Source organism: Dermacentor variabilis, chromosome 2 (genome assembly GCF_050947875.1).
Source record: "Dermacentor variabilis isolate Ectoservices chromosome 2, ASM5094787v1, whole genome shotgun sequence".
In the NCBI taxonomy this organism is placed as follows: domain Eukaryota; kingdom Metazoa; phylum Arthropoda; class Arachnida; order Ixodida; family Ixodidae; genus Dermacentor; species Dermacentor variabilis.
In genome coordinates this window covers 152,092,639-152,112,931 of record NC_134569.1, presented here as the reverse complement: position 1 = coordinate 152,112,931, position 20,293 = coordinate 152,092,639, and the positions used below count along the sequence as shown (strand labels likewise).

The following is a 20,293-nucleotide window of genomic DNA, read 5'->3' as shown; positions in this document are numbered from 1 at the left end:
TGCCGAAACCCTTCACTGCTGCGGTAGCAGCTGCAACACTTTATTGATGCAAGCTGGGCCATCATCTACATACGCCAGAATTTTTTGCTTGATATGCCCGCAATTCAAAGCCGTGAATACTGATGTTTTCAATGATCGCCAGACATGTGATGTCTATATACAGGGTGTCCCAACTAGCTTTATCCAGAGTTTAAAACTATGCCTATGCAATCTGGGACGACGCGACCAAATGGATGTTGCTGACTATTGTATGGAATAAGTCACTATTTGTATTCTGCTTAACTTCACATTAATTAACTTCGGAAGCAACAAAGATAGGTCAAAAAATACAAATTAGAAAGTTGCAGAGCGCTTAGCAAAACATCCAATCAAACAGTTTCCAACTTTCTATCAGTCATCAGCCTTTTTCCGCTAATGCTTAATGCCGCTAAAACAATACCACGTGATATGTCCACTTGCGCGCCGTGATTCCAGCGCTCCCAAACGCTCCGCGTGCAAACGATCATGGCATTTAGCCGGGTGTGCTGCCGCTGCGCCTGCTTATGGCAATCATGAACCGCCCCGAGGGAAGCTCACTGGTGGCGTAAATCGCACAGCCAACGCCTGCGTCACTGCCCTGTCGTCTCTTAAGCGGCAGCACGTCCTGCTAGGTGCTATGTTCGTTTGTACGAGAAACGTTTGGGAGCACTGCAATTACAGCGCGCAAACGGGCGCGTCGCGTGACAATTTTTCGATTTCAGGGTCAATTGTAGTAAGCAACAAACTACTAATACTTAATAGATAGCAAGTCAGAGACTGTTTAATCGGCCGTTTTGCAAACGGACCAATAGCTTTCTAATTTGAATTTTTCGCCTAACTTCACTGCTCCACTGCTTAAACAGAATACAAAAAAAAAAAAAAACGTGCGACTTACTCCATACAATAGTCAGCAACATGCATTTGGTCGCGTCGTCTTAGAATGCCTCGGCATATCACCCACCAAGATATAAAAGTATGCAAATGACACGAAGCTGTACAGAACCGAGGTAGGTAATGTTTGCCGTCGCTTGGAAATACCCAAATTATCTTTTGTATTTCACCTAATTACACAATTAGTGTAATTAGCTTCCCAAATTATATATTATCCAACTTCTGAAATATTCTAATTAGATGAAAAGTGTTAATGAGAAAGTTGCAGAGCAACATAAAAACAAACACTCCCCGATACAGCTCTCTGTTGCTCAATACGTGCTATATACAAGCGTTTTTTCCGAGTGTAAAAGAAGCCCACGGATACGAGCAAAGTGCCTGGAGCGGCCAGCCACTGCCGCCAATAGGTGGAGGTATAATATGGACACAAGGTGTACACAGTGCAGCCAAGCACCAATCATGAGTTCAGCACACCCTTAGCCTATTCTTATGCACTCACACACACGAACACTGCGTACGCACTCAAACACATACACAAACGTGATCGTTCCCCACGGCTAATGCACTTCGCGGTGATGTCATTGTCACTACGATATTATGTACGAGTCGCGAAAATAAGTACTTGTAGGAATCCACTCAACATCTCTGGGACCCTTTCGTTCCACAATAGACATCTTCACGTCCGCTGAGAACCTTTTACTTTGTCTCGTGCGACTTCACGTTCCACCATCACGCACTGTATTGTCCTCATTTCTGCAGTCATTCATCCGATAGATTATTATAAGTAGTAAAAGTATTAAAATTACTTTTTTTTTCTCTGTAGCAATATACGGAAAGGCTTTACCAATGTGGTCATATGCAGGCTAGCTGGATATTTATGAAAGCGCTGTATCGACAAGGGAAATCGCGGAATAAACAAATAAATATCTCGGGAAGACTAGAACCAACTAAATAGAGAGGTGGATTGAACAACAAAACGTATAAAAACAAGGATCAACTCCTGTTCCATCCGGTCTTCGGATAGGAGTATTAAACCGTCACATATTCAGTAGAGCGGCGTGCAACGTCCTCGTTCTTCGGCGCTGCTTCAGGGATGTCACCCGAGGAGTACGCGGAACCCGACGTAACGTCGCAGCCGAATGCCTTGCCAAACCCGGGAAGGTGCGGCACAACCACGTTGCAGACAGCAAAGTTCCTAGTTGTCGGTCGCACTTGGCAGTATCTGAAGCAGGTGGCCATGTACAAGAGCCGTTCCGCGGGCAGCGCTGAGAAGTACGAGGTGGGCTTCGGCGACGACACCGTGGCAAGAGCTCTGCTCGCCAGGTGTCCCGCGATGATTTGCTTGATCAGCTCCTTGATGTCCATCCTCGACGTTGTCCCGTTTTTCAAACTGTTCAGGCTGTATTTGAGGCTTAGCCTAAGGCGTTCGATGAAGTCCAGCAGCGCAGGTGGGAACTTCACCTGGGCCAGAGGCAGGGGCTGGAAGTCCTTATCCTGCAAAGCAGCAACCAATTTGTTACGGTATGCTTAAACATTGTAGCAAACTATCGTGGCACAGAGCAGCACGAAAGATGGCGAAGCGCCGCCGCGGGAGAAGCTAAAGATTCTTCTGTGGTCCACCGTGATCTCATTACCGCTGGGAACTTACGCTAAAGATAAATCTTAAGGCACTCACTTCACAAAGTATGCATCTTCAATAGAAGAAATAAATGTTTGCCCTGACGGAGGCCGGATATGTTTAACCGCTTATCGGTAATAAATGACTACGCGACATTCCAGAAGAGCTAAACACTCAGGAGGCTTCTAAAGCGTTTCCCACACAAGAAAACGCGAATATGAGACAATTTCCTGAAATCGGTGACGTCATACTGAATTCTCACAGGTCTCGCCGCAAAATTCTAAGTAGGAAAGTTCTGTCTTCGCGTTCTAAACCACTTATTATCCTTATGCGCTTATTACATATATACTGTGACGAGGAAAGCATACGTCGCCTTGAAGAAAAGCCCACTTGTAGAAACATTGACTCCAGCTTTCACCTTGTTCTCGTTTTGCTCATTATTATTCTTATGCGCGAATTGAGTAAAAATAAGAGCTCTCTAAAAAAAGCTACTCAAATCCGACGCCCATTTTTGAATCTATGTGAACCGAAATTGTCGTGAAGCGGTTAATGGGATGTTATAAGTTTCATCATCTTTTCAATCCACCATTCTGTCAGACCTAATTGGCCCACATGGCTTCTAGGGCCTCTCTGATTGGCTCAGTAAGACAACATGGCGGAATTCGGCGGCATGGCCAAAGCGTACACTGCCAGAAATAGCACCCCGTAATGCCACCTTGGTTCTACGCCAAGGACGCGCAGTTCCTGAGAACGGTCTCAAAAGGTCCACTTTGCAAGTTCTACCTACGGGGCCTCTCATTAAATCCTGAACATAGAGCTTCCGTGCGTGAAAAGAATTGTATAAAATCCGTCGCAAGCAATGTCTGAGCTCGTGTTCGAATGTACAACGTTTTGCTTTCATGAGAACGGCGGAAACGGGGCATGCACTACAGACATCATTGTGCACGTTAACGCCTGCGAACTTTTGTATTTTTTTGTTTTACTGTGCCGTCGTACTAAATCAAACACACACAAAGGAGCCAAACATGCATTTATAAGCATAAAGGTTACAAGCTGTAAAGAACACGCATTTGCTCGATCTGAATACCAGGAAATATCGCCCATCGAAGGAAAATAACCCGACCCGACCGTAATTCATATTACTATTGAAGCATGAACAAAAAAAGCTGTGCCTCCATGGCTGCAGCTGTTGAGCAAAATCTACAATTACAGGAGGACACAGAATTGTGCAAGCGCTCACTTAAAATACGTTCATTGCAGTGAACGGAATAGTTGCGGAAATAAACCTTCAAACTTAACCTTCAAATTCAGGGGTTACGTCCGTCATCATTTACCAATATATTCAATCGAACTAGTGTGAAATTTTCTGCGTTGCTGGAGCTAATAAAAGAAAATCTGCACAGAAAATTAACTTCAAGAAACCGGCATCCACTCCTGGCTATCTATTAGTAAAGAAATATGTTGCCACATTTATGCGTACGCGCAAGATAATATTGCCATAATTTCCTGAGAAACCATCGTTAAACCGCGATGGTCTGTTTAAAGGGGCCCTCAACCACTTTCTTGAGAAGAGGGGAAAGACATTTGAAGTGAAAATTGGCTATTTCATAAATACTTTGGAGCAAAAAAATGCTTCAGTGCGTTCAGAAGAAGCGGATTTATTGACAGTCAAACACGGCTTCCGCGGTGTTCCCGTTCCTTCTCCTATGCCTTGGAATGCGGGGGCTACGGCGTAGTGCAGCGTGCCCACAACGCTGCACCTTCTAAAGGTCACCGTGGCGCGCAGTTCGAATTTCAATTTGGTTGTTAAAGTAGGCGCGACGACTTCCGATTTTGGTGCCTTATGCCCCAACCACTGGCACGCGCCGGAAACCTTCGGCGCGCGCCGATGAGTCAAATGCGTCAAAAGCGTCGGTCGGGAACACGACGAAGCAGAACGTCGCGCAGCGATTATGTCTACTGCCGATGCTAGAAGTTTGCCGACGCGCGGCGAAGCTGCGCCGGCGTGCACCAATGAGAGGCTGCGACTTGTCGCAGGCGTCAACCAATCGGACGCTGCGGAGCCTCCGGCTGCTGGGCCTATGATGGCCGCCCTTACGAAGGCGCCGTCACCAACAATCGTCCGAGTTCCTTGGGCGTACGACGTGCGCGACAGTGTTCCTGAAAGACAGTGTTGTAATGGTATGCCGACGACGACACGACCGACGACCGTGGGTTGTGGCAGTGCGACGTGAATCCGAAGCGACTTCGAACGAGTTCGACTAATCCTACCTGCCCACTGGGTTCCGCCGGGCTCAGTGCGATCGTCTGCTAAAACAGCCAACCGAATCACGATTACCGCAACGTCTGTGCTTGTTGTATGTGTATTTTGTTGTGCTCAAAACGAATGGAAACATGCTTACGAGTTCCGAAGTCTGGATAATCAGCACTCGCCTATCACCGATGTTGTTCACGTTACGCGTAGGCCTAGCGGGTCCATCGAGTTCGTAACTGGCGAGTGAACGAGGCCAGCTAAGAAACTCTGTCGAAGGAAGCGAATTTTCAGGTCCGTTTGGTGCTGCAGTGATTTAAAATATGGCACTCCTGACTTTGTGTGATGTGTGATGTGGTGAATGAACCGTGTGGAAGTTGGGTTGGTCAACCGCGGCATGTTTCGTGTGCTGTAGGTTGACTCAAGTTTCACGGGCAAGCTCTGCGCTGTTTCCGGTGGTAAAGATAACTTCCGAAAGCAAAATACACTAGTAGCCGAACTATTGGAAGTACTTACATAATCAGCCGTGCCGCCTGTTTCAGCTGACACTGCGCTCTTCTATTCGGCATGTGAATCCAGTTCAGTACAAGTTCACTGTACTCATTCACTCACTTCTTTCAAGTGCGTCCGTCTTTTGGGCTAGTTGGGGATAATTCGCTCGTGTAGCAATCAAGAACACTGACGCACTGAAGCATACGTGATAACGCAGTCATGTTTGTATCAGTGTGTCCTTATAGTTGAGCACTGCAAAAAGAAATTATCTGTTTGCAACGTGTGCCCTGTATGCAGTGCATAGCAGGACCTGCATCATGCAAGACCTGTGCATGTAGGAGCGTATACCACGATTGCTTCGATGCCCGCTTCAGAAGCAGCAAGTACTGAGTCAATGAAACTGTAATTGATTTTTTTTATCTCACTTTTTGCTTATGGAAAGTGTAGATGGTGTGAGTGCATTGTGGGGAAGGTGAAAAGGTGTCATCAGTGTTTTGTGCAGTCGGTATGCTTAAACTGCTAGAATCCCTTCAGCTTCTACTAAAATGTTTCTTGCTGCGATACTATAAATTGTAGTCAGGACAAAGATCTACTCAAAACCAAGTTACTAATGCATCTGTGCAGAATGTGTTTGATTAACAAGTTAACACTTCCACAACAACAATATGCCAATGCACAGCATATGTGCTTACAATAAATACATTCCGTAAAGGTGAACGACTGGGCCTACAATATCAAACTTTGTAGTAGCACCGTAAAAAGTGCTGCCATGCGTATCCGCCACAACGAAACTGCTGCCCGTCCAACCTTCTTCCTTGGAGGCACCTCTATAAAGACTGTTCGGGCCCTCCCCATTCTGGATGTAACATTTAGCTTTTCTCTCAACTTTTCCGCATACGTCACCAGCACTGTATGTAAGCACTGTCCCATTCTTGGGTTTGTGTCCCGTGTCTCCCTTCCCTGATGACCTAAGGTTTTCCGAGCTCTCTACACTTCTATCATTCTGTCACGACTAGAGTACTGCTCATCAGTATAGTTCCCGTACCAAACTCGCGACGCTAACAAACTTAAGCTTGTTCAGGGCCGGACAATACGCGCCCTTTACTCCCGTCTTTTCGGTTGTCACAAGCTCATGCCAGCCTTCGAGGATTGCCTCAAACCCCTCAAGTAGCACACCCTGCAATACCAGCGCAACATTGCACTAGTCTATACTGCAGGTTGCTTGACGACTCTCTGGACAGCACTAATCTTTCTTCAGTTCGTCTGAACTAGTGGTCAGCACAGCCTGAGCCCTCATCCCGCCTCTATGGCCCCACACCACAACTCCATGATTATATCTGGCATGCAGAGCTTTCTCTCCACCCCCCTGGCGATTTAGATTCTCCTTCCTTGGAACCAGACTGAATTGGCACTCCTGTGTGTTGTGCACCTGTCAAATGTGTGCGTGTGTGCCGTGCTGTGTTATTGAGCAAGTGTGTGTGCACGTGGAGGGGAAGGAAGTGTCTTCTGCATCCTGCAAATTCCTTCTCTAGATGGCTGGTTATCAGATGCTCTAACATACAGCCATCTGCCTTCTTTTTAGTCTAGTGTGCCAAGTTACCAAGATTATTATTATTATTATTATTATTATTATTATTATTATTATTATTATTATTATTATTATTATTATTATTATTAGAATCATCGCTTTGACCACATTGATTGTGTTGAAGCCAGCGTGACACATAATTCAAAATATTTCTGGAGCTTTGTGGGCTCTCTCTTCTAAAAAGAGTGCCAAAGATGTGCGTCTTCTTCATGAAAGTGGTGGTGTTGTCTCGAACACTGCTGATGCCTTTGCAGAACATTTCTGCTTGCTATATGGCGTGAAATATGCTTCAAGTAACCTTCCTTCTCAGTCTGGCGCAGTGTATGCTAACAGTCAATGAAAACCTTGTTTCCCAGTATATGAAGTGCCTTCAACTTTGCCTTAAACTTTTCCTTTCTTGTGGTGTTGATGGTATTTCCTCCACAGAGCTTAACCCTTTGAGACGCTGTCTACACAATTGGGCACAGCAGGAGCGTGCATCAATAGCAAAAGCACTGATGAAAGTAATGGTATTTAAGATGTGTTTCATACATCTTGAAACACTTATTGGAACTGTGCTGCAATTTTGAATAACGTGCAGAATATTTTAACAAAATGAGTGGGAAGGTAGACGGCTGGGTGTTGTTACTCTGTGTCAGTATGTTGTATGTAGCGGGTTCACTTCTTTCATTGTTTTTTTTACAATGTCGTGCACCAGGCATAATTTTCAAGTGGCTGGATAAGTGCTTTTCAAGATTTTCAAAACACGAAATAGTACATGTTCTCATATTTTGTGTTCCTGTAGTGAGTTTTCGCATGGAGTCGAAATTTTGTAAACTTGACAAAACTCGCTAAACAATTGAAAATTCTTAATATTTGCTGCAGATGTACACTTTCTACGATTCTGAGGATGCAAGAGATGTGGTGAAAGCAACTTTTCAATCCACGGGTTAAAGTGGTGTCTGAAAGGGTTAAGACGCATAGAAGCATACTTGTTCCTCGTTCTCACAAGCATCTTCCATAGTTCCCTAAAGTCTAGTACCTTTTATAGCACTCTGAAGGTAGCATGAACATTGCCCATGCACAAATCAGGTGCTAGATGTGCAGTTACTAACTGCCGACCTATATCTATCCTCTTCAGTGCGTCAGGTGTTTGAATCAATATGGGATTCCTCGCTTTCTGTTAGTGCTAAGAGCATTTTAATAAATGAACAGCATGACTTTGTGTGCCGACAACTTAAAACTATTTCAGACTGTCAACAGTGTTCACCACTGCATCGACTTCCAAAAAGACATTTCTTCACTCTCAAACTGGTGCAGAAACAATAAGTACTCTTAAATGCTTCCAATACTATGGCATATGCACAAAACGCACCATGTGAAATTTTGATACACCCTACGTGATGCTCCACTCCTTAGGGTCGATGAAATGAAAGATCTTGGTGTGTATTTCGACAAAATGCTAAACTTCTCTTCACATAGATAATTGCACAAGATGCCCTTCACGCTCTTGGAATTGCATGATTTCCACTCACCTGTTGTGTTTCTGAAATTCTGCTGTGTGCCTACAACTACTGGAGTGTGCCTCTGTAGGAGGGGGGTGCAATGAGCAAGTCGAATTCTGACCTCATTGAACGCATCCAGAATAAATTGATATCTATCTTAAAGCACCACTTTTGCCATTCTGGCGACCACAGTTGAGCCTTCTCAAATATACTTCAACTCGCACCTCTAGATTCAAGTCTGAATTAATCACACCTTTCGTTCCTGTATAAGGTGGTCCATGACATTATACATTCCTTAAAGCTTCTTGATCATATGCATTTGTTTGTGCCGCAACAGTATACCTGGTGGCATTCCACACTCATTGCCTGGGCTTGTTACAAAATTGTGCTAATAAGACTCGACTCCAAAACATACTTCATTTCCTGTGTTTTGTGTATCTGTAGATAATCACCTAGGATTAACTCCCTTCTACTTTTCCGCGTTTCCCTTTTCCCTATTTGTTTCTCTATCTTCCATTTTTTTGTCTACTACATTCATGTTTTCTGTACATTTTGTCTCACATAGTGCTCGTTAAGTGCACCAGTACAAAGGCTCTCTAGCTGTTCCTGGGCACTACAATAAAAACTTGAATGATTGATTATTATCGTAGTATAAAATTGTGCTTTTTAAGTATGTACGAGTATACTATTTCAGTGCAGTAGCTTTTGTGCAATTAAAAAAAGGGCGTGAATAAAGAAGAGAGAGAGAAAATGATAAATTAAAGGTAGGGAGGTTAACCAGGACTGAGCCCGGTTGGCTACCCTACACTGGGGAAAGGAAAAGGGGGACGGAAAGATTAAAAGAAGAGAAAGTCCACTGGGGATATCAGTTGGTCACTCAGTCCGGATCACAGACGCTGACTCAATCCGGTATCTTTCAAATATCGCAGCAGCGCTTTTGTGGCCTTTTGTAGCTGCGATATGCGAGGCCATGGTCCCAAGATCTTGTTCAAGGTGAACGGCTTTCCATCTAGCTTATTGAGAGCTGTGCAGAGATCTTGCTTTTCATCTTCAAAAGATAGGCAGTAGCACAGTAGGTGTTCTATGGTTTGTTCGACACCGCAGGCATTGCACTCGGCGCTATCAGCCATTCCAATCAAAAATGCATATGCATTGGTGAATGCGACGCCCAAACGTAAGCGGCACAGCACTGTTTCCTCATTTCGCGGAAGACCTGGTAACAGCCGCAGTTGCATTGAGGGATCGAGGGAATGCAATCGTTGTTGAGTGAATTCAGGTGTGTGCCACTTTTCCAATGTCAAAAGAGTGCGCTAGCTTGCCTAAGTGTTGGGCTGCGTCGGTCCGCGATAAAGGTATAGAAACAAGGGTTGCTCCTTCGTGGGCTTTCCTAGCAGCTTCGTAAGCGAGGTCGTTGCCGGAGATGCCGCAATGGGACCAGGCAGCCACTGAACAACGACGTCGTGTCCTTTCATGATCATGTGATAGTGCATTTCTCGTATCTCCGACACGAGTTGTTCACATGACCCGCGACGAAGAGATGACAGAAGACATTGTAAGGCCGCCTTTGAATCGCAGAATATTGCCCACCGATTAGCCGGTTGGTTATTAATATAATCAACGGCACCTCGGAGGGCAACAAGCTCCGAACCGGTCGATGTTGTCAAGTGAGAAATCTTGTATTGGATGCTTAGTGATCGTGATGGTTTAACCACTGCGCTGGTGGAGCTGGTCTGAGTAGAAGAACCATCCGTATATATGTGGACTAGATCAAAGTAGAAAGTGTGCAAACAATCCAGAGCTGCTTGCTTCAAGGACAAGGTAGGCAGGTCGGTCTTCTTCCTTACCCCTGGAACCGTAAGACGCACTTTAGGTTGTTTTAAACACCACAAAGCTGAGGTTGAACGTGCTGAGGGTGTGAAGCCCGATGGTAAGGAGGCACGATGGATGCTGACCTTGTTGGAGAAGGACGCCTGTGATCGTTGTTCTGGTATGAATTAAGAAAGTGCAGTAATATGCTATGTGCCTGATCATATGCATTGTGCTATTATTTTCTTCTGAGTTTTAATAATGGCTGGCTACTGTATGCAGTGTTGTGCAATAAAATAATATGCCACAGCAATTATTGCGTGACTCGCAGAACAAATTAAATATATCTTTCTCAGTCAAAACATCATAGCAGGCTGAAAACAATAAACTGCAATTTTTCTTTTTGTGGTGACGAAGTGTACAAATTGTGAAAATAACCTGTTTATATATTTCTTATACTATGCAAATGAGCTGCTCCCATACATCCGAATAAGTGCTTCAATAGTATGACTAGGCAAAGGGCAACGAAAGAATCCTCTTAAAACCCTCTAATTCTCAAGCTTGTATTATCTGGCGGTATGCCATTTCATTAATGTAAAAAAAGACAAACTTGATATGTGGAAACCAGTTACAATGGAACATGGCCCTTACACTGTGAAAATGTTTTGTAGCAATACACTCAATGTGAAGACCTCCGGATGCGGTGTTGATGCATCAAAACAACCTAGAATAATAGAGGTGCTCCATGGGCTAGATTTGGCAGAATCAAGAATTGGGGGGAGACAAGATACGAATTACATACATTTCAGCTATTCTAGCTTTTTTTTTTGTGAGTGCTACAGGTGTTTCAATTCTGTTTTGTTCATTTTCTCAGAACCCACTTTTTCACGTTTCTCTCATGCATCAACAAGCATAATTATATTGACACGGATGCTTTATCTGTATCCGGTTACCTTATTTCACCGGCTAAAAGATGTTAAACGTTATCGCTCGGTGCAGGATGCGCCTGAACGTATCGGAAGTTTCGCGAATGTTATCGATGGTTCTGTCTGTTGTCGAGGAACCTTGCTAATCTGATTGCATACGCGACACGAATTGTGTTGTAGTTTCTGGAAGGCGCGCGGGCACCAGCGAATATGCTGTAACTTTCGACGACTGACGTATGCAAACCGACGCGCTTGACCCGCAGATGAGATTTTCGACGATTGCCGACATTGCTCGCCGCTATCGTTGCGATTGAGCCGGCACTATTTATTTACCGTCACTACTACGTGGCAATATTTCCAACACAGATTTTTTCAGTTATACATTGCACGCCTAATTCTTACATAGTTGGCTGTGCAATAAGCTACCAAAAAAATTACCGACGATTACGTTACTTCCTAATGCGAAATTTGAGCGCAGCAAATAAGCTGTTTCACCTTTTCGATAGATTGAGGCAAAGAAATCGAGCAACACATGTATGCGCTATCACAGAATTTTTTTTTATTTTTCACACGTATTCCTTTAACAAAGACTCCACTAGGTAAGCTTCTGCTTCGGCGGCACGCACCTCTGGATTCTGACGGCGACGGCGCTGGGCCTCTGCTCTGGCAGCTCGTTTAGCAGCAGCAGCAGCAGCAGCAGACGGAGGACTTCCATCGGTCGTCTCGCTCATGGCTCAGAAAGAACTGGCAGATAATTTCGCAGTGGCGAACGGCAGCGGCAATTTCGGCTCGGGCGGTGCACATATACAGATCCGCCGCCACCGATCTGGCTCTCTGATTGCCACCGCACAGGGCGAACGGCAGCGGCAATTTCGGCTCGGGCGGTGCACATATACAGATCCGCCGCCACCGATCTGGCTCTCTGATTGCCACCGCACAGGGGTTGCATTGGAGGAGGAGCGAAGAAAGGAATTAAGTTCGAGCCGGCGCTTTGACAACCGGAGACTCGCAGGAAGAGGGGGGAGGGGGGCGGCGTGTACACCCAGCGGCAAACGATGGGGGCAGAAGCGCGCGCAGCAAGCGGACAACACGATAAAGGGAGGAGGGAAGAGATAGCAGCGACTGACTGATGCCGCTGACGCCGATAGTGAGTCAACCCCAGCTGCGGAGTTGGTTTCAGGGACAACGCCGCCGATGCCGACACAAACAATATGATACCCTCGCTTCCGCAGCGCTAAGAACCAGGTCTAGCCGTGGGAAGGTGGTCACGTATTCGTCGACGTGCCGGGGCCTACGTGAAATAACCGGCGCGTCGGCAACTGAAGAGCACCCTATCCGCCACACAAGAACAGGGGGAGGGGGGACCCTTTCCTCCTCTTTCTGCATGGCGGCGACGGTGTTCTATGCAGTCACGTTATCTTGACTCTCTAGCGGCGTCAGCGGCATCCAGCGGTATCAGTCGGTCGCTGCTAGCGCTGGGGGGATGAAAGGGGGGCGGAGCTGGTTACGAGGCCGACGACAACGCCGACGACGACGCGAAACCCAGGAACGGACGCCAAAGAGCTGCGCTCTAAAATGAAATGGTACAACATTTTTTTATATATGGCATCGTCGTGCAGGTGTTTGCAAAGCGATCTTGCAGACAGGCGACGCGCGAGCGCTGATGTCGATATCTTGTACACTATTGTTACTTCAAAAATAAAAACAAACTGTTGCGGCAGGCGCATATTCATTATTCAAACGTGTTTTTTAAATCTAAAAGCACATACAGATCACTAACTTATTGTTTCAAGCTTAGTTTACAGCAGGCTGTTTTAGGCCGGACTTTGACGGATGAAGACGGAATAGTCCAGCAACAGTGCGCCGCAGCCGAGGAGCGAGCTTCGGCGCGCGTCGGAGCTTCTGTCCAGTGGTTGCGTGCCCTCTTCCTCCGACCAACGCGAAGCGAGGCATTCGCTTGTCGGCGCGCGCCGAAGCTTGCCGACGCGTGCCAGTGGTTGGGGCATAAGACGCGCTAAACGTAAGCTAAACGCGGTTGTCCTTGGCGAGCCGCAGTGCGCTTAGCCAGTGGACTGGTGGCGGCATCCCACGGCGGCCACAGTACCTACGCTGCGTAGCCTACCGCAGCTAGAAATAGCAGCCGCGTATGGGAATCTGCTTTATTACGAAATAAAGCGTCCAGAAGAGAGTGAGGAGCAGGCTTCTCCCTGAAAAGAGAGCGTTTGAGAGAAAGGTGACTTCGGGCTCCGCTCGCAAGCTCCACGCACCGCGTACGACAGCAAAAGTTGGCCGAGAAGTTCACAGCATCGTATGCGACTGGCGGGCGTTGTTATTTCACCGAGCCCGAGGGGTGGTTCAGGGCCCTTTAACGTCCGTACACCGAGCGCGTACATTTCAGGTGCTGCTAACTTGTCTAGTTAGAACAAAACACAAAGCAATTCACTCACCTGGAAGAACATGAAATACACCATGTCCACCAGACGTCGAGCGATGGAAGTTCCAAGCAACCCCATGTTCACCGCTGCGGGATATTCGCGGTGGAACACGGGCCACAATAACGCATACGGCGGGATCGCTATCTCGCGTGCGACTAGAAGACGGTAGACGGGAATGGTCGCCAAGTGTGGAACATGCGCGAGGTTCCCCCTGAGGACGTTGGTGGAATCCTTAAGCACCGTTAGTGTAGAGTCCATCGCCGTGGTGTACAGGTCCAAAAACGACCGCAGTTTTTCGATTTTGAGCTGAGGTACGAAAGCGTAGAGCGCCTCCAGCTGCTCTTGCCTGATGGTCAAGTTGAAGGCACCGAGGGATAGCGTTTGTGCAAATTCGGCCACACTGGAGGCGATCTTGCTGTCGTGGCCGGCGACGACGTCCACAAGCGCTCGGAGCACGCGGGCGTAGATGTCGAAGATGGCAAGCCGCGAAGCGTTATCAATCTTGTCCTGCTGGAACTTCCGGGCAGACAGGGGCAAGGCAGTGTCGATCAGGTCCGTGCACTGCGCCCTCACGTACCGGTCTATTTGGGAAAGCTTGCCTTTGGCTTTCATCATAGCGTACGTTAAGTGTCGTGATGCAAACGTCATCATCTTGAAAACCAGGTACGCGCCCAGGTAAAGCTTTAAGCTAGCGGCTTTCTCCGGACTGCGTAGCTCGTCGAGGAAGCGGGAGAACTGCTCGAGCTGCAGGCACACCAAAATGTCCGGTGACCATTCCTGTGATCGGTCAGGCAGGTGGCGATTCACGGCCCTTCTCAGGTCTGCGCTGCTGTAGTTCATGTACTCGGGTATGTAGCTGGCCGCGTATTCGTTGCTCAGAATGTGCATTATCGCCCTGCAATAAGAGACGATGGGGCTGAAGTTATATTTGAGGACTACGATATACTGTCTTTTTGGCGTAGATAATGTCGTTCAGTGAGCTCCAGAATTCATCGGATGCGGTACGTTAGTAGACCACATACGATTCAAACACACAAGCTATCTCCAGAGAAGCTATACGACCGTACGTCTCATGTTGAGTAGCTCTTCTGCAGCAAATAAGGAGGTCTCGTACCGACCGTGTGGCTGCACCCACACACTTGGAGTTTCCGCAGCGAGTGTATCACCAATAGATTAAATTTTCTGATTTGGTAAGAGTAGACGGGTTTTATGCTGGACTAGGAAAACACTTGCGCATAGGATAGAGCATCACATGCCAAGATGGATGCTCGTATCGCACGTAAACTCTAAAATTGCAAAGAGCGTACCGCGGCATCGATCTGGACACAGGATATTGGCTTGGAGATGAGAGGCCTAAGTATTAGAGCCTGACGTCTCCATAGCCAAGAGACCTAAAGGCGCATTCACACTGTGTCGACTTGACACCGACGACGAGAAGAGAACGACAAGATAATGACGTCGATAATTGGCCGACTAGGCGGGGCATTGTGGCGCATTAAGAGACATTCTGTCACATAGGGCCGACAACGCCGCCGACGCGACCGACGACAACGAGTAGTCGCAGTTTGACAGAATTTCATGACGTCGTCAAAGACAAAACTTGCCTGCAGACTGTCGCTCAGTCACTCTTCGTGAAGTCGGCCGCAGAGCGAAAACATCGCAATGACAACGCGATTGCCGCACCAGCTGTGGTTTTATATGCACTTAATCGCACTCACAATTAATCGAAACATATTTCCGAAGCTGAAATGCATGATCGTCAGTACTTGCCAGCAGTCTGTGGGGAGCTATAGCCGCTGCCGGTTTTGTTCAGCGGAGATCATACCTGCAGCCGAGGGGTTCGTGCGCATATACCCAAATGCCTGGCGCCCTGAGCTAACGGCCCGGTCAAGCTATGCAGACACGACGCTGATTTCAGTTTATCTAGTTCACTGTAGCTCACTTGTGCCCATAGCGACATGAAATGTACCACTCTGATTTCATGCAGTCAGCACATAGGAAGCGGGAAACAGCGACGCGCACTGCAAGTGTGAATCTGCTAGTAAAATCAGCAGTCAGAGCAGTTTGCGAAGCACTGCGATTCATACACAGTATCTGTGTGACGCGACGTTGATTTTATGTGCAATCTGTATGTCTTGCAGTATTTCATCGGTATTTCATGTCAGCGCTGCATGGTTTCTAATGTTTCCGAAGCAAACCACGAGCGGCGGCCAATTGGAACAAATGCGCCCTGTGCACCGCCGTCAAAAGTTGTGGTGCCATCTAATGAGCAAAGAACCAAGCAAACATTCATAATGGATGGGTGCTGAGATTTGACCACGCATGGAATCTCAGAGCACATGTCCAGCTTATATAGCCCGGAGTCGGTTTACAGCATCCTCAAAACGGCATTTCTACGCTTCAAGGAACCGGGAAAATAAAGCTGCCCTAACGTACGCTGTACCTGGTGCTTCGCGTGCTGTCGCCCACTTGCGCCACCGACTCGCTCTTACCTTGCGCAGACAAATGCATTGTTTAAAGAAGTTTACACACTTTAGGCCTTCCCGTGTCCCACAACGATACGGTCATCTGCCTTGCTTGTGTTTCCTTTCTTGAAAAATGTGCGCTCGCTACTTTCCTGTCGAGAATGCTGTGTCACGACGATAACGCGCATGGCGTTCGTGACCTAGAAGTTCTGGTCTCGCAGTGTTAAACGAAGAAAATCGGGCAAATTGGATGACGATTATCGTTTTGGGGCGAGATATGAGCCCCAAAAGGGGGGGGGGGGCTGCAAACTTTTTGGGTGTGTGGACCGCTGTGAGAGCGCTACGCCTAACATCGCTTTGTCTAATTCGGGCGTCGGGACGCATTGTTGAAAATTTTGCGAGAAGACTTTTTGTAATGGTAATAATTAAAAAAGAAAGCACATAAGAAATCTACACGTAGAAGCAGCTTTGCAGAAAGTAGTACAGGAGGAGGCAAAAATATACCCAGTAAAAAACGAACTCTCGCATGTGATTTGTGTCCCAAGCTTTTTGCAACACTTCTCAACTTGTGGCAGCCCCTCGAAGGTGAGCATAACTTCAAAGTGGAGGAGGAGAAAGTGACGTTTGGCACGTACGAAGGTAAAAAACCTCGCTTGATTATACTTGACATAAGGCATAATGTTTCGCATATGGTCATTTCGCCCCTGCAATAACTCATTTGACGACAGGTCGTTTGATTGACTGTGCGAGAAATATAATTGATGCCCCTGTTCAATGTCGGAACATTTCTTTGTCTGCGTTTGGTGCTAGGCACTGCAAACATACTAAAAAGGTACTAGCAATAGGTTTCTAACCATAACATGCTACATTCCACATTTCATAAAGTTTTCACGAAACAAATAACCCGAGAGCTGTTTTACGTAAAACTTGCCCATACATGTTGGACCACCGCAGTCCCTGCGATGACTACAACCTGCTTGTTTGGTGCTTGTATCAGAGTCCTCGGGACCTACATTTCAATTTGTACCTTTGTAAAGAATAAGCTGTCGACTGCTGAAATTACATGATAGATGTGTTGGTGTTTCCACTACCTTTATTTGGGAGGTCATGTCCTGGAAATATAATGGGGAGAGCGAGACTTACTGCCATTTTGTTGGTTCTACTGGAAGAAAAATAATCTCCAGGAGTGTTCAGGCGGTACTTAAACAGTCACCGTTCTGGGCAATATGCAGAATTCTTACAAAGCAGAGCAAACATCAGACTATAGTGCATGGCAACAGCCAAATAGGCAGACACTGCTTAGCAACGCTTGAGATAACAGAAAGGGATCAAAATGCTTTACAGTATTTTAGAGGAACCACTATGGCCACCTGGAAGAGCTCATCAAATGCTTTCTGCAGCTGTTACCAAAGTGCTCGCAGGTAGTACATGTCCCTGTGCAATATGTTTTATGCTTGCCAATAATTTCCTGTGTCCCAGGTACCTATTAGGGGCGTGCAAATATTAGAAAGTCTCGAATAACGATTCGAATAGTGTCTAATTCGATTCGGTCTTCTAACAGAATAGTCATTATTCTTAAATGCGAATACTTCTTGAATATTTCAAAACGTGAACTGCGCCAAAGCAAAGAACGATGGAGCGAAATTACGGCAAACATTGAAACGGGCAGAGATATAAGGCTAAATGGGACCATGCTTGCTCTGCAGAAGGTATGGCCGGTGCAACCAGGAAGGCGGAACCTTAGGCTAGTCCCACTACGTCGTTTCCTTCGTGTTGTTGATGATCGTCTTCTTTGTCGCTCTTGTGGCACCGTGACATAACCCCTCGGCGGCCAAAGCGCAGACCCGGCACCTGCTAGCTAGTGACCACATGGTATGGCTTGAGATGACCCACATGGACGAGCTCCGATGACTTGGACGACGGGGAAGCATCCGCTGGATCTATTGCACAGGTGGCACCACTGAGTTGTCGGACGACGCGGTAAGGGTCAGAGTACCGGGAGAGCAGTTTTTCCGAGAGGTCCACATGCCGTGAAGAATCCCAAAGGAGGACAACGTCGCCGGCAGAGAACTGGACATCATGATGACGGTTGTCATAAAGAAACCTCCGTCTGGCCTGCGACTCAAAGGCGACTTTGGGCAATCTGGAGTGCCTTGGTGCATGTAGCTATGGCGTCGCGAGACCATTTGGCAGAAGCGGGACGAAAGGCAATGTCGGGTCACGTCCAAAATGGAGATAGAAGTGGGAGTAAAGAGCGGTGTCGTGACGTCAAGAGTTGTACGCGCACCGTAGAAGTCACGAAGATCTTAGGCATACATCGAGAGCATATCTAAGTTCGTTTCAGGCATTCATTGAGGCCGTTCGGATGAGGGGGGTATGCTGTCATTAACGTGTGTTTGATCATGTCACAAGAGCTAAGTATATCTTCGATAACCCTAGATAATATTATGCAGATCCCCCGCACCATGGAAATCAATGTAAGCAAAGCTTTCCGCGCTGGATGCTTTGATTGACGATATAATTAGGAGTGATGTTGACGGCTACAGCTTAATTTTTTCAACGTTTAGTCTAACACGAGAGTGGCGAGTTCATGTTAAACGTTACATTGCGTGCATCACTGCTGTTTGTCTGCGTAGTACACAGAACACACAGGGAGAAATGTTTGCTTGAGGCGTTGTTGAGCGCCATATTTCACAACCTCTGAGAGGGTTGAGCATTGTCATTGCTTCACATGGCACATCCCACCGTGGCAAAAGTATTGTATATGAACATGGGGCTGTACGTGCCAAAACCACGATCGGATTAGGAGGGACGCCGTAGTGGTAGACTCCGGATTAATTTTGACACCAAGATGTTTCTTAACGTGTCCCAAAATCCAAGTTCACGTCCATTTATTTCGCCCTCGTCGAAATGTGGCTGCCGCGGTTGGGATCAAATCCGTCGCCGCTAGCAATGCCATAGCCGCAAAGCTGTCGCGGCGGGCACAGAAGTGTTGATTTGACGGTCGACCGCTTCCGTGTAGAGAAGCGGACGACCGCAGGGTCCATGCGACACTGAAGTGTGGCCTGGACCATGCAAGTTTTTGCAACGGTAACTTATCACGGCAAACACTACTTCACTACCAAAAGCTCACTCATCAGCCCTGTCAGCTGCCATTCATTCCCAGCATGCTCTGCGTATAACTCCTTTTACGACATAACGCAATGTGGCCAGTATAGTTGAGTACAGGCAAGGCAGGTGCTTCGAGGGAATGAACGAAATTCATTTTTAAAAATCTGCGCAACCCTCAAACCTGATATTCTCAAGAAATGACGGGAGTATGCAGAAGAATACACTAAGGAAATTTCATTTACATCCCCTGACCTCGAAAAATCGCAGGAGTTGATTTTTAAGGCGTGTTCAGAAAAGACTTGAAAAAGCAAAACGTTACTTCGCAAACCGTATGAGGTTGTTAATTGCGGCAACGTTCTCATTTTCCTTAGGAAATCGCATTGAAGTAGTTAGAAGTAAAAGCAATGTTTGAAAGTTAGTTTTCGGTGAGTAATTGTAGTCTATTTGTGTCGTTGTACCTTCAGCGCATTTCCAGCAAGGACGAAAGAAGGGAAACGTTAATAACCGTTATAAAGTGCTTGAACAGAAAAAATTTTGAATGTACAGTTATAGCAAATTTTGGCGGTGTGTCCATGGATTCAACCGAAATGCAAGTGGAACCAGCACAAGTGCTGGTAGCGCGATCCTATTGACCCACAGGCCCCAAAGATGAGAAGTAAGGAATATGTTTTAGGGGTTTGTGGGGCCCACTTACACTGGAAAACAGGGAAGAGAGTGGTTACCAGTTAGGCAATAACTGGAGGAGCACTCAGTTTTCTTAGGCCCGCCACAAGTTAAGCTTAGTGCAGAGCGGAGGCCTCAACAGTGCTATACAGGCAGGGTCATACTTAAGGAATGTTTCCAACCTCCCTGAAAAGGAATAGCAGATAAGTGGGCTCGGAGAGATAAAGACGAAGAATACGATGAGAAGACTCCTACTAAGGCATAAGCTCTGCAGCGGCAGGAGCAATATGCGTAGTAGACTTAGGAGGAGTACTGTCTTCTTTTTTGGGTTGTACAGTACATGCGTTTTTTTCCAGTGCATCACTACTGGGCCTGACGCAGAGCTTTCCTGCTAAGGTGACTGAGAAGTCGAGTGGCTGCAGACCGATTAATAATGACATTATTACTCCAATGTTATTGATATTTTTGTGACATATTACTTTCGAGGCTATACGGAAGTTCATTTTCATGACTGGTCGGAGTATACCCAAACCGGGTGCTTCTGG

General features: G+C 46.7%; 1 protein-coding gene across 1 annotated transcript in view; it reads right to left on the bottom strand.

Moving 5' to 3' along the window:
* Positions 1–324: 324 nt before the first annotated feature.
* LOC142572864 (endothelin-converting enzyme 1-like) overlaps positions 325–20,293 on the bottom strand; it is a 34,062-nt gene continuing 14,093 nt past the window's right edge. Inside the window, exons 4-5 of the mRNA XM_075682281.1 lie at positions 13,522–14,404; positions 325–2,403 (exon numbers count right to left, since the gene is read on the bottom strand). Coding sequence (XP_075538396.1) covers positions 1,939–2,403; positions 13,522–14,404 — 1,348 coding nt within the window. The 3' untranslated portion in view covers positions 325–1,938. The remainder of the gene's footprint in view (positions 2,404–13,521; positions 14,405–20,293) is intronic.